Below are 25,620 nucleotides of genomic sequence, written 5' to 3'. Positions count from 1 at the left end.
CCAGGTTCACGGAGCCACCCAGGCACCCCTTCACCATGCATTTCCACCAGACCTTGAGGAGGCCCCTGAAGGCTGAAGCTGTTTGTTTACCTCTCAACTGAAAATGCTACAACGCTACTTCTACTCCATAGTAGCCGAGGATGTCTTAAATAAGACGACACTCAAAACTGGGCAGCCTGGGTGACTCAGTTGGTTAAGCGGGGAGCCTGCTTCTCCCTCTGCCTGCTGCTCCCCCTGCTTGTGCTCTCCCTCATGTTCTCTCTCTGACAAATACATAAATAAAACCTTAAAACCGAACACTCAAAACCCATGAACTCTTTCTTGCTTATCCTTGCCATCATCAGTGCTATTAGTACTGTTGTGTGGTCCAGAGATGGACCTTGCTAGGGCTCTGGGTCACTCTGTGGGTTTTTAAACACTGCACCTCCTCAGCCTTTGTTTCTGTAGTACCGGCTTTGTCTGACTTTCCAGCTTGGGCTTCCTCTTCCCTCCACCCATTTCCTGTCTCCCCCTTCCCTCTGCAGCTGAGGTACAGAGAGCATCAGCTTCCCCCTCACAAACCCCAACAATGCTCTGTGGGCTCCCCTCCCCCACCCCGCTCACTAAGTGTAAGCTCCAGCGGTGGGGACCGTGACACATTTATACTTTCCTGGGGTGGGGAGGAGGCGGGGGGGGGTGGGATTGGGGCAGGCCCAGCTCTGGTGCCTCATAGAGCCACGCAGGGTTCCTCATAACACCAGTGACCTGGCACCTGGCCTGTTATGGCTCCACCTCGTCAGCCTGGTCCCAGGGGAAGGGAAGATTCTTGGCCTACTCACTGCTTGTGACAAGGTTCCTGTCTCCTGTCTCTGACAGAAAGTCCTGCCAGTCAGCTGCCTGCGCCTTGGTTCCCCGGGCAGGAGTGTTTGTCTGCCTCCCACCTGTTGCAGGAGATGATGGCAGGCCCGACATTTCTAGCAGGGGCTGTGGCTTGTCTCTCCCTGAATGAGAAGTCTCGCCCTGATGAGTGGGTGTTATCCTGTCTTCTGCCCACAACAGGGGCTGTTACTTGGTCGTCTTGAAGCCACAGGGTTGTCCTGCCTGCTTCCTTAAACAGCTTGCTCTCCAGCATTCTGTCTCTCAGAAGGGTGTTAGCGACCGTCTGACTCTTGCCCTGAGATGACACGACTATCGCTGGGCAGCCGTCCTAGCCTGACCTCTGACTCTACCATGGGGTGTTCAGCTCCCCAGCAGATTAGCAGAGATAGTGTTCTCTCCTCTGACTCTGGAGTGGGGTTACCTTTGCCCCCTCTAAACTGTGATGAGAGGGTCACTCCGCTTTCAGACGGTGACAGCAATGCCACTCGCCTGCTTGCCCCTTGCTCACTGGGGTATGAAGGCTGCCCTTGAATCTCTTCTCCAGAAGCACCCTGGGGGACAGGAGGGAGGTTCCATCAAAGATCCTCTCAAAAAAAAGATCCTCTCTTCAGCTCCAAGTGCCACCCTGAGGGCGGCCTGGAGATCTCTAGGACCCCCCCCCCCCAGGGGCTGATGAGTGGGGGGCTATGGTAGCAGGAAGCTTGGGGTGCTGGAGGCTTGTGGTTGGGTTGCTGGGGCCCAGTTGGCTGCGGAGCCCTCAGGAGGAGGCAGGAAGTCAGGGTGGGACGTGGGCGGGTGAAGACAGGCGGTGGCTACCTTAACGAAGGGAGCTGAAGCTGTGTGTGAGCTGCCAGGCTAGGCCAGGAGGACCATGTAAAGGGGGCCAGGGGCTCCTGGGCTGGGCAGGTAAGGAGTCCTGGGAACAGGGGTCTAGGACTGTGGGGGGGGGGTGGTGCCTGACAGCGGGGGCTGCATCCAGGCATGGGGCTGGGTCCCTGGGTATTCAGCAGCCCTACAGGCTGGGGGAGAGAAAAGTCTTGCTGGAGGCCAGGTGGGTGGCAGGCGGCGCAGCTGGTAAGAAGTAGCCTTACCTGCGTAGCGGTTGTCTCTCACCCCCGCCACACTGCCTGCCACTGGTCCCTACCTCACTGGGAGCCTTTTCTGGAAGATCTGGCACATGGACTGTTACATATGAAAAAGGCCTTAAGAAATCCCCAAGTCCAGGGGCGCTGCCTTCAGCTCAGGTCATGATCTCAGGGTTCTGGGATCAAGTTCCACATCCGGCTCCCTGCTCAGCAGAGAGTCTGCCTCTCCCTCTCCCTCTGCTTCTGCCCTCTGTCCTAACCCCACTTGCGCTCTCTTGCTCTCTCCCTCTCTCAAATAAGACACAAATAAAACCTTTAAAAAGAGAATCACCAAGTCCAGTCCCTGATCCCATGATGGATGAACTTCCTGAGGCCCAGAGAGGTCAAGCCCCCCTCCCTGCAGTCACTCAGCAAGGCAGTGGCAGAGCTGGTCCCTGGAGAAGGCGATGGTCTAGGCTCGGACTCGCCCACCCCCATCCGTGGGGCAGGATGATGGCCAGGCTTTAGTTGGCCCAGGAATCCTAGTGATTGCTGGGGCAGACCCCAGTGACAAGAATCTTCTGAGAGAGGGGGAGAGAGAGAGAGAGAGAGAGAGAGAGAGAGAGAGAGATTGAGAGAGAATCACCCAGAACATCCGGAGGGACACGTGAGACGTGATTTTAGCCTCAGTGACCAGCGGTGCTGGAGAAGCAGAAGTGTCTTCTGTTGCAAGCGGATGGATATGGGAGGGCGTGTTTGTTCTCTGGAAGGGGGCCTCCAGGGCGGAAGTATCTGACCGGAGGCTGGAAAGTTGAAGGACGGAGAATGGAAAGGGCAGGGCAGAGGAAGGGCTATTTTAAACGGAGACAGGGGTGCAGTTGGCCCTGGGCGAGGGACGCCTGCATTTCCATCTGGAAAGTTGCCATTCCTGCCCCTGCCGAGTATCAGAGGAGGACACTTGGTTCCTCTGGCTTCACTGCCAGCTCCCCCCCACCCACCCTGCCCCAAACTGTATGCGTCAGGCCAGCTGGTCTCTCTGATCGCTGCTTCAAACCCCAGGAAGGCAGAGGCCCAGGAAGGCATAGTCAGCTACCTGCCCACCTCCTCACCTTCTTCTGAGCCATCAGTTTATGGGGGGGCATCCCCATGTGAGCCAGACTTTCCAGGTTTCCCTTACCTTACCCTCCACCATTGGAGTTTTTCTTGACACGCAGTTTCCACCCAGTCAGCGTGCCCCAGCCTTTCTCTTGTCCCCAGGTCCAAGGCCTGCAGCCTTTTGTAGGGACCAGAGAACACACTGGCTCTTCATGTGCTTCCCGGGGCCTCCTCCGCACCCTGGACCTGCACCCCTCTCCTCCGCCATGTGCTGACAGATGACTCAGGGTCCCTTGCCCTCATGGCTCAGGGACAGAGGTTCTCCTCAAAGGGTAAAAGGTCAAGTGTTGGGGCAAAAGAATGAGGCGAGGTTCTCAGAGAACAGAGGACTTCCCTGTGGTGATCCGGAAGGCTCACAGATCTGACTGGAAGTCAACACAGTTCTGAGAAGGACAAAGGCCCATTTTGGAAAGCATCTACAACATGAGCCAAGGTCACTGTCCCTGGTTTCTGTTTCTTGGGTACCACAAAGACAGAACAAGACCAAAAGCCAGAGAGTCAATGGGTATTGTGTAGTGCAGAGAACACGGGTTTCAGGGTCAGGCTGACCCAGGTACAATTCCGGTTCTGCCATTTCCTTGAACAGTATTGACTTCACCTCCCCAGACTCCAAACTCTATGAAGAGGCAGTCATAAATCTCTCCCTTGCAGATTGCGTGTGGGGACTGGGGTTGTGCACCAGGTCGTACCTGACGCACAGTAGGTCCTTAACAGAGGTTAGGCAACTCCTCCTCCTGTAAATGGTGCACCAAAGGGAAGGCTGTTCACCCAGAATTACCCGTACTCAGCACCTTGGCCGGCCAGCATCTCACCCTCAGCAACTTGGCCGGCCAGCATACCGCTCATCCCCTCACACTTGTGGTGTGGTTTTGCAAATGAGCTTGTTTCCTGTATATAGTGGGTGTGAGAATTCTAGGCTGAGCCACAGGGTCTGCCTTACAGGAGAATAACACACACACACACACCCATACACACATACCCTATCCCAAACACCAGACTTATCATCAGAAAATGTCTGTGTGCAGGTATGGACGGAGGCAGAGACAGGGTCTACACACACAACACACACTGTATCTCACGAATCCAGAGCCTGGGGGTGTATATGGATTCACATACATCTTCAACTTGGCCTTGAAGTCACCAACTTCAAATTGGTGACTTCAAGGCCAAGCTCAGTTCAGTGAAAGCAATGCTGAGGGAAGCTGGGGGTGGGGTTGGGTTGGGGGCAGGCAGGACCAAGATACCTTCAGGGAACATGGCCTCTGAGAGCAAACTTCGGCGTTGGCTTCATTTCCAATGCTTGTTCTAGAGAACACAAGTTCCATGAGGCATCTGGAAAGAGAATGGTTCTGGGGCCAAACTAACATGGCCTCCGCTCCAGACTGGCCCATATTAATTTCCTGGTCAATGTCAGCTGGTTAGCACACTGATGACTCCCCCAGAGAATGGGCCTGATCGATTCTGTCTCATCGGCATTTCCCAAACTTCTTTGGTCACAGAAGCCTTTTTTCCTGGATGACCCATTCATTGCCTACCTTTCCTGAGACAAGGCGAGGAATGGAAGGGTAAGCTACGCAGTGACTCCTCCACAAACCATCCTGTCTCTTGGCAGAGTTTCTGCGTTGGTGGCAGTTTGTTGTTTTTTGTTTTTCAACTACAAAATTAGCACATGACTGTTGTTAAAAAAATTCAAACAGTATGGAGGCATAAAAAGAAATATAAGAAACACAGCCCCCTTCGGTCTCACTTCTGGGATGTGTTCACTGCGAACAATTTGTGAGCATCCTTCCAGATTTTCCTATGGACGGCGGCTGCAAAGTGTAGGAGTTAGGAGCCCCGTGTCTGGGGGCAGAGAGATGGAGGTTCAGCTCGCCACTCCACCACTTACTTGTTTGTTATGAGGCCTCAGACAAATCACTTCACCCTGTTTGTGCCTCAGTTTTTGCATGTGTAAAATGGGGATAATAATAGCCTTTACGTCATAGGATTATTATGAGAATGACATGAAAACATGCAAATAAAAGCTTAGCCCAGAACCTGGCTGCAAAGAATCCCCAAATATACACATTTGAATGCAAATAGACTTCTATGCTACATTCTGTTCTGTAGCTTCCGTGCCATGTTTTTTGTGGGTTTTTTGGGGTTTTTTGCTTGCCATCTTATATCCAGGATGTCTTTCCATGTCAGTACATGGAGATGGACCTCATTTTTAGTGATTTTACCTTAATGTCAACTTGGTACATGGGCAGTGGCGGCGATTTTGCAATGCTACTTCCTGACAAGTACTGCTGTTTTGTGTTCCCAGCGTTGTGAGTCACAGACATTACCAGTCACTGAACTGAAGACAGACCCATGGCCCCTGGTGAAAATGGAGGGACCTGCCAAAAGAGGTCAGGGCAAGTGGTGCCTGGCTGGCTCAGTTGTTAATCATCTGCTTTCAGCTCAGGTCATGATCCCAGGGTCCTGGGATTGAGCCCCAAATCAGGCTCTCTGCTCGGTGGGAAGCCTGCTTTTTCCTCTCCCACTCCCCAGGCTTGTATTCTGTCCCTCTCTGTCAAACAAACTAAATCTTAAAAAAAAAAAAAGAGGTCAGGACCAAATGGACAGGAACCTGTCTATCTGCTCAACCTCTGGGTCCCCCGCCCTAGATCAGAGCCTGGCACATAGAGGTACCTGTTAAATTTTTGTCAGTAGTCTGGCCAGTCAGGAAAATGGTGCCTCCTTTAACTCACCAACAGAGGTCTAAACCCAAAGGTCCGTCTCACATTGCAGCAAGTCCCAAAATACGGCCTGTGCACCTCTACCGTGGAGTGATTTTAGAGGGTAACGAATGTGAATTTACATATGACATTATGTGCTTGTTTTAATGGATCCTGATTTCTATCTCTGGCTGGTGATACTGCTTTTCCATTTAGGGTAGCAAAGTTTCCATTTTAGGTAAATGTATTAAAGGCGAAAAGGTGGTCTGTGAAAGTGCCCAAAATCACAAAGGAGAATGAAAATGATTGATAACGGATAATGTTAACATTTAGACTGGAAAATGTTTAAGGCTGGTGCAGGGAAATGCTCACGCTAGCCTCAAATAGCAATTAGACTTGACCTTTAAACAACAGTGGGTTTGCGCTCTGACCGCATGTAGTCGAAAATCCACATAAAACCTTTGACCGCCCAAAAACTTAACGACAGTTGACCCTTGAATAATGTGAGGGTGTAGGGGTGCTGACTACCAGCGCAGGCAAAAATCCATGTGTAACTTTGATTCCCAAAAAAGCTTTACTAATAGGGTACCATTGACCAGAGCCTTACTGATAATGTAAATAGTTGGTTAACAGATAATTTGTATATTATATGTCTTACATACTGTATTCTTAAAGTAAGCTAAAGAAAAGAAAATGCTATTAAGAAAATCATAAGTGGGGCGCCTGGGTGGCTCAGTGGGTTAAGCCTGCTTTCGGCTCAGGTCATGATTTCAGGGTCCGGGGATTGAGCCCCACATCGGGCTCTCTGCTCGGCGGGGAGCCTGCTTCCCTCTCTGTCTCTGCCTGCTTGTGATCTCTCTCTCTCTCTCTGTCAAAAAAAAAAAAAAAAGAAAGAAAGAAAGAGAGAAAATCATAAGGAGGGGCGCCTGGGTGGCTCAGTTGGTTAGGTACCCGCCTTAGGCTCAGGTCATGATCCCAGCGTCCTGGGATTGAGTCCTGCATTGGGCTCGCTGCATGGTGGGGAGGCTGCTTCTCCCTCTCCTTCTGATTTTCCCCCTGACTTGTTCTTTCTTTCTCTTGCCCTCTTTAAATGAATAAATAAAATCTTTTTAAAAAATGTTTAAATTAGAAAAAAAAATCATAAGGAAGATGGAACACCTGGCTGACTCAGTCAGTAGAGCACATGCTTTTTGATCTCAGGGTTGTAGGTTCGAGCCCCATGTTAGACACAGAGATTATTTAAAAAGAAGATCTTTAAAAAGAAAGAAAGAAAAAAAATCATGAGGAAGAGAAAGTACATTTCTAGTACTCTACTGTAAAATATCGACATGTGAGTGGAACCACAAGGCACAAACCAATGTTGTTCAAGGGTCAAAGATGTTCTCATTTATTTAGCTCTTGGCAGGTACTAAGCACATGATAAGCAGTTTATGGGATCATCTGTGTCTCCCAGATAATGCTTACAGCAGCCCTACCCGCAGGTCCCACTTTATTTATTTATTTTTTTTAAATTTAATTTACTTATTTGTCAGAGAGACAGAGAGAGAAAGAGAGAGTGAGAACAGCGGGGGGAGCAGGAGGCAGAGGGAGAGGGAGAAGCAGGCTCCCTGCTGAGCAGGGAACCCAATGTGGGGCTCATACCCAGGACCCCAGGATCATGACCTGAGCTGAAGGCAGGCGCTTAACCCACTGAGCCACCCAGGCTGTCCGCCGGCCCCCAGCCCCCCAGAGAGGTTTAGTAACCTGCCCTGAGGGCGCCTAGGGATTGACAAGGATATGGTGAGCTGAGACTCCATGACCGGCAGACTCCCAGAAACTTGAATAAAGCTTCATGGCTTGCCAAACTGTAAATAAGGCTCTGGCCATCCTGATAAAACCATCATGTCACAAAATGCGCACAGAGGTACACAGGGATCGGACTCACTAAAAGGGTTAGAGGTACATACAAGTAACTGGTTGGAGGGCCTCTATCCAAAATACCAGCTTTAGCATCATTGCTCTGTAACCCATACTTCTGGCAATAATTAACTAGCAATCAGTTTTATGGTTAAGACACTCAGCTTTGTGAGAATAAATCACCTTGTTTGCATTGAAGAGAAAGCTTACCTTTTTGTTCTCTATGGTTAAAAAGCGGGGGGATTATATCACAAAGGAGCACGTGAAAAAGGAGAGAACTTGGGACACATCCCTCTTTTACCCATTAGAAATTATTTATCATGCCCGCCAACCCTGATTCTTGAGTACCATGATGAGGGATCTGTGTGGACCGCCTTCATAGCCAAGGCTCTTCTTTGAACACATACAGCTTTGCTAACAACCAAATCTCGGTCCAAGTAAAAGGCCAAGAAAATGTTTTAAATGATTCTCGACAGATTTTACCATAAAGCGGCCCAGGGTACCACAGTGGTTCTGTCTCACGATAGCCTGCCTGCTCTTGGCTAAGAAACCCAGGTTCTTCGCAAGAACCTGGCACACATTATGGACAGAATGTTCGGCAAATGAATAGCTTTACAGTTGAAGGGAGGAAAAGTGTTGTTGTTGTTGTTATTGTTGTTTTTAAAGGGGACAAAACACATCCTAGGCCCAGGTAGGCAAGACAAAGTCTGGAGTTGATGGAAGTGAATGAGTTGGCAAGAGTTGGAACTCACGATGATATCAGCGCTAAACAGGTCTGGGTTCAGATGATCCAGGCCAGGAGCCTTGGGTAGCTTGGGATTTTCGATTGGTTCTACCAAGTGAGCAGGGCCACTGCGTGTGTTGGGCGCTGTGGTGAGGGGCACCAAGGGGGCTGAGGTCTAGCCCTCACTCTACTCTCCGAGTTTGAAACCCCAGGGAAGGGTGGCTCTTTATAATTGCACAAAGTGCTCTGTGGACCACGGGCAGCTCTGAATTTTACCGAGAACAGTACAGACCTTGGTCAGAGGAGGTCTAGATCTCTAACATTCTTGCTATTGACCTTGAATTCCTGAGTTGGAAGAAGAAAATGTCCTGTTTCATTCACCCCAGAATCTGCCTTCGCTGCTTGTTCTGAGAACCCTGGGGAGTTTCTGGATCTGTTTTTTCTTCTTCTTTTTCTTCCTTTTAGACAATGAAACATTTATATATTTCTTAAAAAGACATTTATATATTTATCTGTTTGAGAGAGGGAGAGGGAGAGAATGAGTAGGGAGGAGGGGTAGAGGGAAAGGGAGAAGCAGACCCCCCCGCTGAGTAGGGAACCCACCTGCAGGACTCAATCCCAGGACCCCGTGATCATGTCCTGAGCTGACTGAGTCAGAGGCCTAACCAGCTAAGCCACCCAGACACCCATGACAACGTGACATTTATATTAAGCTTTAATTTTGATTTTCTTTTTACTGACCTCATTTGTAAACCTGCTTAGATTGTTTTGGCTACCCGTAATCTTTGTCACACTAAGACGAGAAGGATGGGACACACATTTTTTTTTTAAATATTTTATTTATTTGACAGAGAGAAATCACAACTAGGCAGAGAGGCAGGCAGAGAGAGAGGAGGAAGCAGGCTCCCTGCGGAGCAGAGAGCCTGATGTGGGGCTCGATCCCAGGACCCTGGGATCATGACCCGAGCCGAAGGCAGAGGCTTTAACCCACTGAGCCACCCAGGTGCCCCTGGGACACACATTTTAAATAAATAGATATATCCATCTATGACCTCACAATTACATAGGGACAGGCACAAACTATAAATCCCCCCATTCTGTTACACAGCCATCTGCATATACAACCTCAGATAAACCCACAGGCATGCACACAAAAGCACAATGCTCGCTTAATCATATGCCTTCATATATACAGACCTGCATTCACCTGTCCGGTAAATTACATCCAGAAGCATGTAGTCTAGGTGGAAGGAGGATTGTCTTAGAGGAAAAGGCCTCTGTTAACAGCACAATGATCACAAAATTTTTTTTAGGATTTTGTTTATTTATTTGAGAAAGAACGAGAGCGAGAGAGATCACAGAGAGAGAGGGAGAAGCCAACTTGCTGCTGAGCAGAGAACCTGATGCCAGGCTCAATTCCAGGACCTTGAAATCATGACCTGAGCCAAAGGCAGCTTAACCGGCTGAGCCACCCAGGCGACCCATGATCAAATTTTTGATGAAGACTGCCATCCACCACCACCACCCCCCGTCAGACCTGCCTCTCTGCCCCTGTTTCCTCATGACTTCTCAGGATCCTCCACTTCTTTTGGACTTCCCAGGGAGTGAAGAGTAGAGGAGGATACCTTGATAAAGGAGTAGGAAACTAATTTGAGTTTCACCTCTGCCTAGAGCCCTCATGTGCTCTTGGGAAATTCACATAACCTCTCTGATTCCCCCAGCTTCTCCATCTTTAAAACAAAGCTGATAAATTATACTGGTGCTTATAAACTCTTGCCTCCCAGACTCCTTGGCCCCTTCCGCTGTTGTACTCCCCACCCTCCTGGGTCATGGATCTCATGATTTTGAAGTTTCTGCCTACTTACCTACTTTGTTTAAGTACTCACTTTCATGTTATCTAATTCAAATTTTAATTAGAGACTATCAGTATGCATTGAAGAAACAGTAACGTAATTTATCAAACTAAGAAACAAATTATAGTACAATTTCCTTTCAGGTTTTTTTTTTAAGATTTTATTTATTTATTTATTTGACAGAGAGAGAGAGAGAGAGATCACAAATAGGCAGAGAGGCAGGCAGAGAGAGAGGGGGAAGCAGGTTCCCTGCTGAGCAGAGAGCCCGATGTGGGATCTTAACCTGAGCTGAAGGCAGAGGCTTAACCCACCGAGCCACCCAGGAGCCCCATTCCTCTCAGGTTTTTTTTTGTTTGTTTTTTTTTTAAAGATTTTATTTATTTATTTGACAGAGAGAGATCACAAGTAGACAGAGAGGCAGGCAGAGAGAGAGGGAGGGAAGCAGGCTCGCTGCCGAGCAGAGAGCCCGATGCGGGACTCGATCCCAGGACCCTGAGATCATGACCTGAGCCGAAGGCAGCGGCTTAACCCACTGAGCCACCCAGGCGCCCTCCTCTCAGGTTTTTAAAAAATACTGAAATAACCTGCAGGCCTTCCAGGAGCATGGAGCCCTGGTAGCTGGGAGCCACTCACCAAAATCTTCTCTGGCATTCCCGGATCCTAGGGTCTCATGATGGCTGCCAGGCCCTAGGCACCACAGCTCACACTTCGGTAGAGGGCAAGATCTGCTCCCAATAGCTGGAGGGCTCCAGGAGCGCACAGCCAGCCACGGAGAAAACACCAGGGTCAGATTCCCAGGAGAGTTCGAGTTCCTTTTGGCTTAATCAAGACACAGCTTGACATTTTCCTCATTCTTGGCCCCAGTCTTTAGGAATGTCAGGTCCTCTCTGGGAGCCCCAGATTTAGTCCAGGAGATGGGTCTTGTCTGCATGCGGTCCTGGACCCTGGCCGTCTCTCTACAGTACAACCAACCTGTGATCTTCATAGGCCCATCTGAGGGTCACAAACAACAGGTTGCTCATAGCCTCACTCGATAGCTCAACTCCTCTTAGGCTGTTTCCAGATGGTTCTCAGTGCTTCTCTGGAGGCTTTTGCTGCTCATTCCTACCCATAATAAAATTAGGTGTCAGAAAAGTCATTTGCAGGGTTGCCTGGGTGGCTTAGGCAGTTAAGTGTCTGACTCTTGTTTTCGGCTCAGGTCCTGATCTCAGGGTCCTGGGATCGAGCCCCGCATCGGGCTCTCTGCTCAGCAGGGAACCTACTTCCCCCCCCCCCCACCTCCCTGATTCTCTGTCTACTTGTGATCTCTGTCAAATAAATAAAAAAATCTTTAAAAAAAAGATTTTATTTATTTTTTTATTTATTTGTGAGAGAGAGAGAGAAAGAGATAGCACAAATGGGAGTGTCAGGCAGAGGGAGAAGCAGGCTCCCCACTGAACAAGGAGCCCAATACAGGGCTTGATCCCAGGACCGTGAGATCATGACCTGAACCAAAATCAAGAGTCAGATGCTTATTAACCAATGGAACCACCCAGGTGCCCCATAAATTAAAAAAAAAAAATTCTTTTTAAAGCCATTTGTACCCACTGATGAGTGTTTGAGCTGGCTTTCTCAAATGTCTCTCCCCCATGCTCCAGGACTCTTAACAATTGAGGGAGAGTGAATGTGTACCCTTTTCCTTGAAAGTCTCTTGATTTGGCTTAAAATTCCATGTATTCCATTCCTTGCATTTTCCTCTATAATAGATCTATGATTGTTTAACTATATGACTAAGGTCAGATAACACTCATGTTCTAGGAAGATGTACACCCATGACTTCTGGTACCCATGATGGGTTCTGAGTATCTCAATTTAAGAAACGTGAATTTCTTTTTCTTTTTTTTTTTTTAAGAAACATGAATTTCTAATAAGGAGTATTATTTACCGATTCCATTCTCCCACTCTCCAAAATAGGTGCTGGGAGGGCAGAATGAGCAGTGGTGAAGTCTTTCTAAGCTCTAAACTAAGCTAACATTTGTGTAAACTTATGAGAAAGGGGTGACAGTCCTCACTGGACAGGAAAGGAAAGTGAAGCTTGGGAAAAACAGTTTCAGCAAAGTCATACAGTAAATGTCAGAACCGGGGTTTGAACTGAGGTCTCTCTGACTCTGAGGCCGGTCCTTGAATCTTTCTTCCTTTTCAAATTGAGATGTAATTGACATGTGTCCTACAGTCTTGCAACCCCCCAAATCTCCAGTACTCCCTACTTCTACTTGGTCCCAGCATGGATTAGCATCTCTAGCTTTGTTCTGTCCCAAATAGGTTGTGTGAGTTTTATCTTTTTGAAAGATTTATTTATTTATTTTTGGGGATAGTGTGCCTGAGCCAGGGGAGAAGCAGAGGGAAAGAGAGAGAGAATTCTAAGCAGACTCCCCATTGAGTGCAGAGCCCGAGGTTGGGGGGGTGGGCTCAATCTCACAACCCCGAGACCCCAGCTAAAATGAACAGTCAGACGCTCAACCAACGGAGCCACCCAGGTGTCCCCTGTGAGCTTAATTTTTTTTAAGATTTATTTATTTGAGGGGGTGGAAGGGGCCAAGGGAGAGGGAGAGAGAAACTCAAGCAGTCTCTGAGCTGAGTGGGGAGCCCCACAACCCCAAGATCAGACCTGAGCTGAAACCAAGAGTTGGATGCACAACCAATTGTACCACTCAGATGTCCCTTCATGAGTTTAGTTTTAAGCAGGTCTTTTTGGGCCTCTGTTTGCTCCTCTAAAATCAGAAGTTAGACTTGGTGATATCTTTCTTTCTTTCTCTCTTTCTTTTCTTTTCTTTTTTTTTTTTTAAAGTAGCCCCTCCCTCCCTTTAAAAAGATTTTATTTATTTATTTGACAGTGAGAGACACAGGGAGAGAGGGAACACAAGCAGGGGGAGTGGGAGAGGGAGAAGCAGGCTTCCCGTCGAGTAGGGAGCCTGATGCTGGGGCTTGATCCCAGGACCCTGGGATCATGACCTGAGCAGAAGACAGATGCTTAACCACTGAGCCACCTAGGCGCCCCAGACTTGGTGATCTCTAAGACCCTGGTAGATTGGAGCCTCTGTGCATGAACCCTCCACATACCAACATTTATTAATGACAAGTAGTTCTGGGTGCTGGGGTATTCAGGCAAATAACCCACATCTTCTGTTCTGAATGAGCCCCCCATCTCATCAAGGGGAGGGAAAGACAGTGGGACTGACCCATAAATCCATCTAATCACGGCATTCAGTGCTAATTGACAACTGTGTCTGAGTAGAGTGTTGACAGAGCAGGGTATTGGGAGGGCTTCACGGGGGAGGTGATATTTGAGCTGAGCCTTAAAGGTTGAGTTAGTTCAGTAGGTGGACAAGAAAGCATTCACGGTAGGGGAGCCACATGTGCAAAGACATGGAGTAAGAAAATAGTATGAGGTGTTTGGGAAAGGCAGAGGTAGCTCAGAATGAAGGGGTGTGTGTGTGTGTGTGTGTGTGTGTGTGTGTGTGTGTGTAGGATAGTGTGGAGGTGGATTTGATCTTGATATGAAAACGTCATCGGGGAGCACTGGGTGGCTCTGTCAGTCAAGTGTCCGGCTCTTGGTTTTGGCTCCAGTGGTGATCTCAGGGTCGTGGCATTGAACCCTCTTGGTCTCTGAGCTTGGCAGAGGGGTCTACTTGGGATTCTCTCTCTTTCCTCCTCTCTCTCTCTGCCACTTGCGCATGAGAGAGCACGAGTGGGGGTGGAGGGGCAGAGGGAGAAGCAGACTCCTCACAGAGCAGAGAGCCCAACGGGGGCTTGACCCCAGGACCCTGAGATCGTGACCTGAGCCGAAGGCAGACGCTTAACCACGGAGCCACCCAGGTGACCCAGTAAGTTTTTTAAAGGGTCATGGGGTGCCGGGGTGGCTCCGTCGGTTAAGCATCCGACTCTTGATCTTGGCTCAGGTCTTGATCACAGAATTGTGAGTTTGAGCCCCGAGTGGAGCCTACTTAAAAAAAGAGGTCTTGAGTGGTAAGTTGAGTTTTATCTGAGGACTAGTGCTTTCTAAACGGTTTTGAGGAGCAGCCCTAGGGAAGGGGGTTTCTCAGGACTCCTAGGGGCTTCACAATGACGTCTCTGCTCTGTTTCAGTCAGAGCAGCCTCACGTTTACCTGCTTTATCTATTATGTTCTGCTTGATTTCCATCGGACAAAAAGTTTCCATTGCTTAAGCAAACAAACAAAAAAGTTATGGCCAACAGCAACACTGAAGGGTTTTCTGCTGATGAGAATCAGAACCCTCTAAAGGAGATTTGCTCTGGGGAAAGTTGGGGCCTGACCTCTGACATTAGGGAGCAGGACCCCCTTATTCAGCTTCCTTGGCCAGAGAGGGGAGTTGTAATTAGCAGGTGGGGCACACACACCTCTTTGGTAGGAAAGGAACAAAATTTAGGGCTCCCTCAGGGCCTGGGGAAGTGTTGTGTGATCTCTAGTAGGTAGTCCTCCAACATGGGGGATGGGAGGAAAGAGAGGGTTGGTGGAGAGGCAGGAAGTGGGCAACTAGGCTAACAAAGGTATCTGTGGCGGTTTGCCCATCCCAGGTGGGAGGGCGGGGCCTGGGGCGCAGTGGGGGCCCATGTGTGACTCTACTTGTGGCCAGGGGGGCTCAGAGTGAACACCAGTAGGGAGCTCCTGACCAGACCAGCTGGACCCGTTTCAGCTTTTCTGTGGCTGGTGGATGGGGGCTGGGGGTCTGACAATCTCAGGTACTTCTGGAAATTCCCAGGGCAAGGCCCTAGGATGTCTGATGTTGGGGAAGTAGATCTTGGGGGAGCCCCTTCAGCCCCCTCTCCATTGCTCCAGGGACCATGGGCTGTAGCTGCAGCTCAAACCCTGAAGATGACTGGATGGAAAACATCGATGTATGTGAGAACTGCCATTACCCCATAGTCCCACTGGATGGCAAGGCCACGGTAAGAGGCAAGACGGGGGACTCGGTGAGGGAGTCGGGTGGAGTATACAAGCCAGGAGAAGGAAATGGACCATCACTGAAATAACAGAGTGGCCGTTTCCCCTTGGAAAACAGAAAGGAAAGGAGGTCCAGAGAGGGGAAGGGTCTCTCGTAAGTTGTTGGCGAATGTAGAGATAAGACCCAGCCAAGCTGGAGAAGCAGAAACGGGCAGTGGCGGGGGGGGGGGGGGGGGGGGGGGGAGGGGGGGGCAGGATTGGACTCGGTCTCTCACTCTCTGACCCCACTTTCACCCCCTCACCCCACAGCTGCCCATGCGGAATGGCTCTGAGGTGCGGGATCCACTGGTCATCTATGAAGGGTCCAACCCCCCAGCCTCACCATTGCAAGGTGACCTCACAATCAGCAGGGCCTGGAAGTTCAGGGGCCCGGATCCTTGGCTGTTGGCCTCCATCTCCTATTCACTCTCTGCCGTGTCTTGCCTCTCTTGCCCCTGGTCTTCTCCGCTGCCCTGTAATTAATTCCTGAATTCTGTGCTCTCAGCCTAATCCAGGCAGGTTCTCCCTGACGCCCTCTGTCTTTCCAGACAACCTGGTTATCGCTCTGCACAGCTACGAGCCCTCTCACGATGGAGACTTGGGTTTCGAGAAGGGTGAACAGCTCCGTATCCTGGAGCGGTGAGTGCCCCCTGCTCGCCACCCATCCTTGACCTACTGGAGCATGGGAGGGAGCAGGGATCCCCGGTATCGCGTCCCCGACGGGCTTGCAGCGGGCGCCCTTAGGACAAAATGGGAGGCTCCAGGGTGCTGGGCTAGAGGGTGCGGTGGCAGGGTGTAACGGGGGCTCTGAAGGTTTCCAGCCCAATCCAAGGCCAAGGAGACCCCGCTGACTGGCTCTGTCGCGCAGGAACGGCGAATGGTGGAAGGCACAGTCCCTGACCACCGGCCAGGAAGGTTTCATCCCCTTCAACTTCGTGGCCAAAGCGAACAGCCTGGAGCCCGAACCGTGAGTGGGGACCCCCCGTGACGAAGGGTGGGAGCAGAGGCGGGGTGCTAGGGCTGGTGGTGAGTGCTTAAGGGCGACGGAGGTGGAACTGACCAGCAACAGACCACGTCCTTCCTTTGTGCCTTGCGCAGCTGGTTCTTCAAGAACCTGAGCCGCAAGGACGCTGAGCGGCAGCTCCTGGCGCCCGGGAACACGCACGGCTCCTTCCTGATCCGGGAGAGCGAGAGCACCGCGGGTGAGCGGCTGGGCGGGGCCGTGGGCGGGGCCGCAGCGCGGAGGCCTGAGCCCCGCGATCCCGCGGAAGGGACCCCGCGAGGGGCCGGGGATTTGCTTGAGTTCACCCACTCTTTCATCCAGGATCGTTTTCACTGTCCGTGAGGGACTTCGACCAGAACCAGGGAGAGGTGGTGAAACATTACAAAATCCGTAACCTGGACCAAGGCGGCTTCTACATCTCGCCCCGCATCACTTTTCCTGGCCTGCACGAGCTGGTCCGCCATTACACCAGTGAGCCCTAGCAGGAGCCCCTCAGACGTGCGCGCGGGGCTCCTTCACCTGTGCCCTACCAGCCTGGCTCCCCTAAGTCCCTCTCGGGGGTACCCTCCACCCATCTCAGTATGCTCCTTCATTCCCCGCAGTGTGCGAGGTGCGGTACCCGACAGCCCAGGTGTCGGATGACAGCCCCACCTCCCCCGCCAGTCCATGTCCCCTGGACGGGGACTTGGCCCGGTGGGGACTCAGTGGGGGCACCCGAATCCGCCGTATTCACGGCCCTAATCCTCTCCCTTGTGCTCGCAGATGCTTCGGACGGGCTGTGCACGCGGTTGAGTCGCCCCTGCCAGACCCAGAAGCCCCAGAAGCCTTGGTGGGAGGACGAGTGGGAGGTTCCCAGGGAGACGCTGAAGCTGGTGGAGCGGCTGGGGGCTGGCCAGTTCGGGGAAGTGTGGATGGGTGAGTGAGGCCCTCCGCGACTGCGGGAAGGGGAGAGGGGAGGTGTCCGCTGAGGCCGCGAGAGTCCCGAGACGGCGTCCGGGCAGCTACCTGGCTCCGGGTGCTCGCGCTCCCGGTCATTCCCCGATCCCTCCGCGCCCCAGGGTACTACAACGGGCACACAAAGGTGGCAGTCAAGAGCCTGAAGCAGGGAAGCATGTCCCCCGACGCCTTCCTGGCCGAGGCCAACCTCATGAAGCAGCTGCAACACCAGAGACTGGTCCGGCTGTACGCGGTGGTCACCCAGGAGCCCATCTACATCATCACGGAATACATGGAGAACGGTGGGTGCCGCCACTACGATCGGCCGCTGGGGGGCGCTGCCACCCCCCTCTGCCCCTGATAGAAGATGGAGGAGAACTGCCTTTTCGCCTGGCTCAGGGTTTCTAGGTTTCCTGGGCACCTAAAGACTCACCACCAGGGACAGGAAGAGGGTGTGATGTTCGAGCCTGTCTGGGAGCCCAGCCTAAGGTGGCGGGCTCCGGAAGAGCTTTCACTTCTCATTTTCCCTGGCTTTTTTCAAAGGCTTAAGATCAAGATCTCGGGATTCGTGTGTGTGTGTGTGTGTGTGTGTGTGTGTGTGTGTGTGTGTGTGTGTGTGTGTGTGTGTGTGTGTTTATTTACTTATTTGGCAGAGAGTACAAGCAGGGGAAGAGACAGAAGCAGGTTCCTCACCCAGCAGGGAGCCGGGGGCTGGCTTGATCCCAGAGCCCTAGGATCCTGACCTGGGCTGAAAGCAGATGTTTAACCCATGAGCCATCCAGGCGCCCCCACCCCCCACCCCAGGGATGCTTGATTTCAAATGTGTGGGTCTCTAGCCTTATTTCTCTCTTCCTTTGACCCTGAGAGGGCAGATCTGCCTCAAATCTCTCTTCTTCAGGTCTAAGTGAGCCCCTTGTCCTCCCTTGGACTGATTGAGAGCGCACCCAGGAAGGTGGATAGACGTTTCTAGCCCCCCCCCCCCCCGCAAAGATTTTAGGCCCAGCTTTGTCACCAATTTGCTGTGACAGGCCAAGTCCTTGTCCCATCTCTGGTGCTCATTTTCCTCAAGTATAACATCAGAAATCTGAACGGGCTCACCCAGAAATAATTTAGAGCTCTAGAATCTGACTGCCTATGTTAGGAACTTGCCTTCATGACTGTGCGGCCTTCACGGCTCTCTGCTGTGGTGCCCTCATCTGTAAAATGGTGATAATAATGCTATAGTAAATTTCTCACGGGGACTTTGTGAGGATGACAGAGTCGGTGTACACAGAGCAGTTAGGACAGTGTCTGCAGTATATTCACTGCGCAGCAAGTTGTTATCTGGCTCTGATTCTTTGGGAGTATAAGAGTTGTCCCTCTTCCAGGAAGGGAAAAAGGCTCCTAATTGGCTATTGGATTCTGAAAGTAGCAAATAGGTTTTACCATGGGGACCAAGTTCAAGTGGTAGCTGTTTGGAGTGCTGTGTTGAGGAGGATTCTGAGGCTCATTGGAAATGAGTGCTGGGGTTGATTGGCAGCATCTACCATATATTTGATGCGGGAGTGGCAGTACATGCCCATGTATTTGCTGTGTCTGGGGGAGCCTTTTATCTTTGGTGACTAATTCAGCCCTCGTAGTAGGGAAATTTAGGTTGTTGCCACCTTTACACAGGGTTTTAATCTCTTGAGAAGTCACTAGCTCTGTTCCAGCAACTGTCATCCCTGGTCTTCTCCTAGTTACCCTCTGCTCCCAGAGGTGGTCCCTCAGCCCCCCAGGCAGCTCTTACTATGCTCCATTCAATATCTTTGGCACACATTTATCACTGCTTACTTTGGAAGGGACACCGAGAGAATGGATGGACAAAACAAGGCTCCTGCTTTCAGGGGAACGACATTTTAGTTATGTGGCACAAACTCTAGGAAAACCAGAGTTTTGCCACAGGAGAGTTCCAGCATGTCATGGGAATGTAGATAATGGTGTTATTTATTAGGCCTGGTAGGATCTAGAGAGGCTTCCTAGACTAGGAATAGTCTAGCTGCGCCATGAAAGAAAAGTAGAATTTTTAGCAGGCAGAGACGGGACAAAGAGACTTTGGGGTGAGAGCCCAGTGGCCTATATGAAAAATCTCAAAATTATCTAGGGTGGGTGAAGTGAACGAAGCAGGAATGGGGGAAAGAAGAAACTACAATATGGACCGTGCCGGAATTTGGACATCTGGCTAAGGAGTTTGGATTTTACCCCATTGGTGACAAGAAGTTTACCGACTTCTCCAAGCATGCTCCATCCTAGTCCCTGGGAAAAGCCTTCATATATCCTGGGTAACTTGACCCTGAACACACACTTCTCCATTCACACCCCTTACTCTTCTTTCCACATGTCAGACACTGCTTCTAGATAGCCAGTTAGAGGAGAAGGCCCTGGGAGCTTTCTTTCTTTCTTTTTTTTAATAACAAATTTTTCTTTTTTAAAAGATTTTATTTGACAGAGAGAGAGAGCACAAGTAGGCAGAGCGGTAGACAGAGGGAAATGTAGAAACAGGCTCCCCACTGAGCAGAGAGCTGATGTAGGGCTCAATCCCAGGACCCTGCGAACCTGACCTGAGCTGAAGGCAAACAGGCGACCTGTCTGGGGGCTATCTGCTGGGATATCTTGAGTCAGCAACTTTTGCTTCTGCTCACAGGGAGCCTGGTAGATTTCCTCAAGACCCCCCCAGGCATCAAGCTGACCATCAACAAGCTCCTGGACATGGCAGCCCAAGTAAGGAGACTGGGGAGGGGCTGGGCAGGTGCACAGCCCAGTGAGGTAAGGATGTTCAGCCCAGGGCTGCTGACCCCCTACCTGGTCTTCAGATTGCAGAGGGTATGGCATTCATTGAAGAGCGGAATTATATCCACCGTGACCTGAGGGCTGCCAACATCCTCGTTTCTGATACCCTGAGCTGCAAGATTGCAGACTTTGGCCTAGCACGCCTCATCGTGGACAACGAGTACACAGCCAGGGAGGGTAGGTGTGGGATATAAGGGAATTCTGGGGCCTGTAGGGTCTGGCCAAGCAGACCCAGGTGACCTCTCTCTGCCTCTCTCCAGGAGCCAAGTTTCCCATTAAGTGGACAGCACCAGAAGCCATTAACTATGGGACATTCACCATCAAGTCGGATGTGTGGTCTTTTGGGATTCTGCTGACGGAGATTGTCACCCATGGCCGCATTCCTTACCCAGGTCAGGGCCAAGGGTAGGAGCTGAAAGGGTGATGGGGAACTGTAGCCCATGCATGTCTGTCCACTCACTTCATCTGTCCCCGGTTCAGATTCTGAATCTTTCTAGCTGCTTTTCCTGTATTCACACAGGACTCCAGATCCCCAGTCAGGTGCCACGTCTCCTAGGGCTGGCTTCCTTGTCTCTCTCGATCTCTCTCCTCCTTCAATAATCCCAGCTCTTAAGTTCTGACACGGGCAGCCTGGGATGGTAGAAGAGGATCTGACTTGGGAGGGAAAAGGCCTGCCTTTACTACCAAATCTGCCACTGATGCTAACTTTCTGTTTGGGTTTGATCAGATCATTCTTTCTTTTTTTTTAAAGATTTTATTTATTCATTTGACAGAGATCACAGGTAGGCAGAGAGGCAGGCAGAGAGAAAGAGGAAGGGAAGTAGGAGCCTGGGATTATGACCTGAGCTGAAAGGCAGAGGCTTTAACCCACTGAGCCACCCAGATGCCCCCAGTCAGATCATTCTTTCTTTCCCCACCTGTAAATTATGAGGTTAGAACAGTATCTGGCCCATACTAAGCACTCAAGAGTGTTAGGGTTTATTATTATTATTTTTTTTAAAGATTTATTTATTTGAGAGAGTGAGAGAGCAGGGGGAGGGGCGAGGAAGAGGAACCAACATGGGGTTTGATCTCATAACCCTGAACACGGAGCCAACATGGGGTTTGATCTCATAACCCTAAGATCAAGACCTGAGCAAGTCGGACACTTAGCCGACTGAGCCACCCAGGAGCCCCTAGGTTTTATTATTATCATCACTTTGGGCAAGTGACCTCTTTGAGCCTCAGTTTCCTAATATGAACAATAGAGACTATTTGTGAAAGAGCTTGACTCCCAGCAGGTGCTCACTAAGCACTGAATTCCCTGCCTTCTGGAACTTTCCACATAACGAATGAGAGAGACATATAAATGACTAATTCCTACCCTCTCCCATCCCTTCCTCTAGCCTCTGGACACAGTCCTTTACCCCCGAATTCAACCAAGACAGATGGAATTTTTTGAAAGGAACTTGCTAGGAAGTTCTGGGGAAAGGAAATGGAACACAAAGACAGGGGAGAGAGGTCACGGAGCACAATGGCCAGAAATGCAGAAGCTTCCCACACCCTCAGAGCACTATGTACAGAATTTTGCTCCTAGGAAGGTAAAGGCATCTTAGAATCAGATGAGAGCCTAAAGGACTTCTCTTCCCAGGACTGGCCCTACCAGAGAGTCCAAGGGCAGCACGGGGGCGAGAACTACACTCCAGTCATCCAGCTAAGTGTCCTTACTGCTCCTCCACTGTGTCCACAGAGGTGAACCTATAGAGAATTTCTCTGTTAGAAGAAAAAAAAAAAGAAAAAGCAGGGGCTCCTGGGTGGCTCATTGGGTTAAGCCTCTGCCTTCAGCTCAGGTCATAGTCTCAGGGTCCTGAGATTGAGCCCCGCATAGGGCTCTCTGCTCAGCACAGAGCTTGCTTCCCCCTCTCTTTCTGCCTGCCTCTCTGCCTACTTATGATCTCTCTCTCTGTGTTAAAGAAATAAAAATCTTTTTTTTTTATTTAAAGATTTTTAAAAATTTATTCATTTGACAGAGATCACATTGCCACTAAGACATAGGAACCCCCAAAACAGATATTTTCTCTTCTTTTTTTTTAAAAGATTTTTTAAAAAAATGTATTCATTTGAGGGGCGCCTGGGTGGCTCAGTGGGTTAAAGCCTCTGCCTTCGGCTCAGGTCATGATCCCAGGGTCCTGGGATCGAGCCCCACATCGGGCTCTCTGCTCCACAGGGAGCCTGCTTCCTCCTCTCTCTCTCTGCCTACTTGTGATCTCTGTCTGTCAAATAAATAAATAAAATCTTAAAAAAAAAATGTATTCATTTGAGACAAAGAGAGTGAGCGTGAGCAGGAGAGAGAAGCAGAGGGAGAGGGAGAAGCAGACTCACAAACTCCCCGCTGAACCAGGACCCTGACATAGGGCTCAATCCCAGGACCAGAAGATTATGACCTGAGCTGAAGGCAGATGCTTAACCATCTGAGCCACCCAGGTGCCCCCAGACCTTTTCTTTTTCAAAAGAAGCCAAACCTTGGAATTTTAAGAAAATTTCCTATATCCAAATATTGATGATTGATTCAAATTGTTTAAAAACACAGTAGGGTGCCTGGGTGGCTCAGTTGTTTAAGCATCTAACTCTTGATCTCAGCTCAGGTCTTGATCTCAGGGTCTTGAGTTCAAGTCCCGTATTGGACTCTAACTGGGCGTGGAGACTACTTAAAAAAATAAATAATATAAATAAATAATAATAAATAAATATAAAGAAATAAAAATAAAAACCCAATAGGGGTCAAACCAAAGTAGGTCTATGGGCTATATTTAGGCTGGGTGCAGACTGTGGGTTTGCATCCTTGACTCTAGCCATGGCGTTTAGTTCCCTGGTCTATGTCCTCTGATTTCCTGAATTTCCTAGTTTTAAGGGACATGGCCCCCAAATTATTTAATCTGGTTCCTAGAGGGATCTGGTGAATCTACCTTATGCAGGGTCTGCTTTGCTGGTTTCCAGGGCCCACCTGGCATCTCATGTGCCTGTTCCCCAAACCAGAGAAGCCTCACCCCTTGCTGTCTGGAGGCTCCTGTCCTGCCCTGGGGCCTGACCACCCCATATACCACCACCAAATCATAATAATCACAGATATTCTTCACGTAGCATCTCCTCTCCAGGCCCTGTACTTGGTGTTTTACAAGCACTGTCTCCTTCAATTTTCCTAACAGCTGTATGAGGTAGGAGCTACCCTTAGGTCCATTTCCCAGATGAGGAAACGGAGGCCCAAAGAGGGGAGATGGCTCACCCACGGCCTCACAGTCATCACATAAGTGTTATTAAGTGCTTAAGCCACAGCTGACACTCCAAGTGGCCTGGCTGATGTGTGGCTGGTACCTGAAGCACAAGGCCTTAGTGTTGATGCCAACCGAGATCCTTTCCGATCGGTGTTCACACCGTGCCAGTTAAATATTCCGAACGTCACCCCTGTCGTGGGTGTCGGAAGCCTGGGGCCTTGATATCGTCTCTCCCATCAATCTCTAGGGATGACCAATCCTGAGGTGATTCAGAACCTAGAGCGAGGCTACCGCATGGTGCGACCTGACAACTGTCCCGAGGAGCTGTACCACCTCATGATGCTTTGTTGGAAGGAGCGCCCAGAGGACCGGCCCACCTTCGACTACCTGCGCAGTGTGCTGGAGGACTTCTTCACGGCCACAGAGGGCCAGTACCAGCCCCAGCCCTGACACACCTAGCGGGCCGGGCCCAGAGCCCTCCCTCCATCAAGCCCACCTGGCTGGGGGAGATGCAGTTCTTGTGTCATACTCATCATACCCGTGTCGCCTAGGCACCTACGGACGCTGCATGTGAATCCCGCCCACGCGTGGCAGGGCGACTTCCTGTTGTCTTAGACAGGCTTCTGTAGCTGTGTGGGTTCTGCGCAGGTGTCTTGTACACGTGTGGCATGGGTATATTATGTCTTGGGCACCTGTTCAAGTTGTCCCTTTGTGGGCCCTTCTACTTCCCATGGCGACCGGAGAGAAGAGTGACGCCTGTGATTGACACTGGCTTCTGCCCACCCCCTTTCCCTTTCCCCTCCCATCAAGAAGCTTCTTGAAGGCTGGGACCTTGTCTGATACCTCTGTGTGCTCTCCTTGGAGCCTGGCACACATTAGGAGCTCAATAAATGACTCTCTGTTGATGAGGATTACATATCTCTCAGCTCCCCATTCACTCCCATCTACACTTCCTTGGGAGGGGGAAGTGGGGGTTCAGAAGATGGAAAATAAGTCACCCTGAATTGGGGTGAAAGATGAGATGAGGGGATGTCTGAACTTTTTCCAGCTCTGCTGACTTGGGGGCCAAGAGGAAGTTCCTACACTCCGCTGTATGGGCTCTTTGAACTCCTTCTAACTCCCACCCCAAAGGATTAAGGGTGACCCTTACGTAGAGCCTCGTGGGGAGTGGGTGTGTCCCAGGACACCCTCTCCTCCCATTACCTAAGGGCAATACCACTTTTTACAGCTACTAATTCTGGGGCTATGTTTGTACTCAGATATGTTTTGTTTTGTTTAGATCTTTCTTATTTGACAGACCGAGATCACCAGTAGGCAGAGAGGGAGGGAGAGAGGGAGGGAGAGAAGCAGGCTCCCTGCTGAGCAGAGAGCCCAATGCGGGGCTCAATAGCAGGACCCTGAGACCATGACCCGAGTTGAAGGCAGAGGCTTAACCCACTGAGCCACCCAGGTGCCTGGAATTTTTTTTTTTTTTTAAGACTTTGTTTATTTGTTTGACAGAATGAGAGCACAGGCAAGGGAAGCAGCTGGCAGAGGATGAAGCAGGCTCCGTGCTGAGCAGGGAGCTCAGTCCTGGGACTTTGGGATCATCACCTGAGCTACAGACAGACCCTTAACCAACCGAGCCACCCAGGCAACCCTTCAGATATATTTTGATTCACTTTCAAGACTTTTTTTTTTTTTTAAAGATTTTATTTATTTATTTGACAGACAGAGATCACAAGTAGGCAGAGGCAGGCAGAGAGAGAGGAGGAAGCAGGCTCACCGCTGAACAGAAAGCCCGATGCGGGGCTCGATTCCAGGACTCTGGGATCATGACCTGAGCTGAAGGCAGAGGCTTTAACCCACTGAGCCACCCAGGCACCCCAAGACTTTTTTTTTTTTTTAAAGATTCTATTCATTTATTTGACAGAGAGATAGTGAGAGCAGGAACATAAGTAGGGAGAGTGGGAGAGGGAGAAGCAGGCTTCCCCATGAGCAGGGAGCCTAATGTGGGGCTCAATCCCAGGATCATGGGATCATGACCCGAGCTGAAGGCAGACACCCAACGACTGAGCCACCCAGGTGCTCCCTTCAAGATGTTTTTAAAGATTTTATTTTATTTTTTTAAAAAGATTTTATTTATTTATTTATTTGACAGAGAGAGAGAGAGAGAGAGATCACAAGTAGGCAGAGAGACAGGCAGAGAGGGAGGGGGAAACAGGCTCCCTGCTGAGCAGAGAGCCCAATGCAGGGCTCGATCCCAGGACCCTGGATCATGACCTGAGTTGAAGGCAGAGGCTTTAACCCACTGAGCCACCCAGGCGCCCCAAAGATTTTATTTTTAAATGGTCTCTACAGCTAATATGGGGCTGGAACTCACAACCCTGAGGTCAAGAGTCACCCAGTCTACTG

The 25,620-nt window shown here is 50.3% G+C and overlaps 1 protein-coding gene across 1 annotated transcript; it reads left to right on the top strand.

Moving 5' to 3' along the window:
* The first annotated feature begins 1,663 nt into the window (after positions 1-1,663).
* LCK (LCK proto-oncogene, Src family tyrosine kinase) lies at positions 1,664-24,228 on the top strand. Its single transcript, XM_045978520.1, has 13 exons — positions 1,664-1,764; positions 15,085-15,194; positions 15,499-15,580; positions 15,777-15,867; positions 16,097-16,195; positions 16,327-16,430; positions 16,553-16,702; positions 16,994-17,146; positions 17,290-17,469; positions 19,830-19,906; positions 19,999-20,152; positions 20,236-20,367; positions 23,474-24,228. The coding sequence occupies exons 2-13, from the start codon at positions 15,090-15,092 to the stop codon at positions 23,674-23,676; spliced, it is 1,530 nt and encodes a 509-aa protein (XP_045834476.1). The 5' UTR covers positions 1,664-1,764; positions 15,085-15,089; the 3' UTR covers positions 23,677-24,228.
* The last annotated feature ends 1,392 nt before the right edge of the window (positions 24,229-25,620 follow it).

The sequence above is a fragment of the Meles meles genome, chromosome 1 (genome assembly GCF_922984935.1).
Source record: "Meles meles chromosome 1, mMelMel3.1 paternal haplotype, whole genome shotgun sequence".
Classification (NCBI taxonomy): domain Eukaryota; kingdom Metazoa; phylum Chordata; class Mammalia; order Carnivora; family Mustelidae; genus Meles; species Meles meles.
Note: the sequence above shows the minus strand (reverse complement) of the source record. Positions and strands in the feature narration are given on the sequence as shown.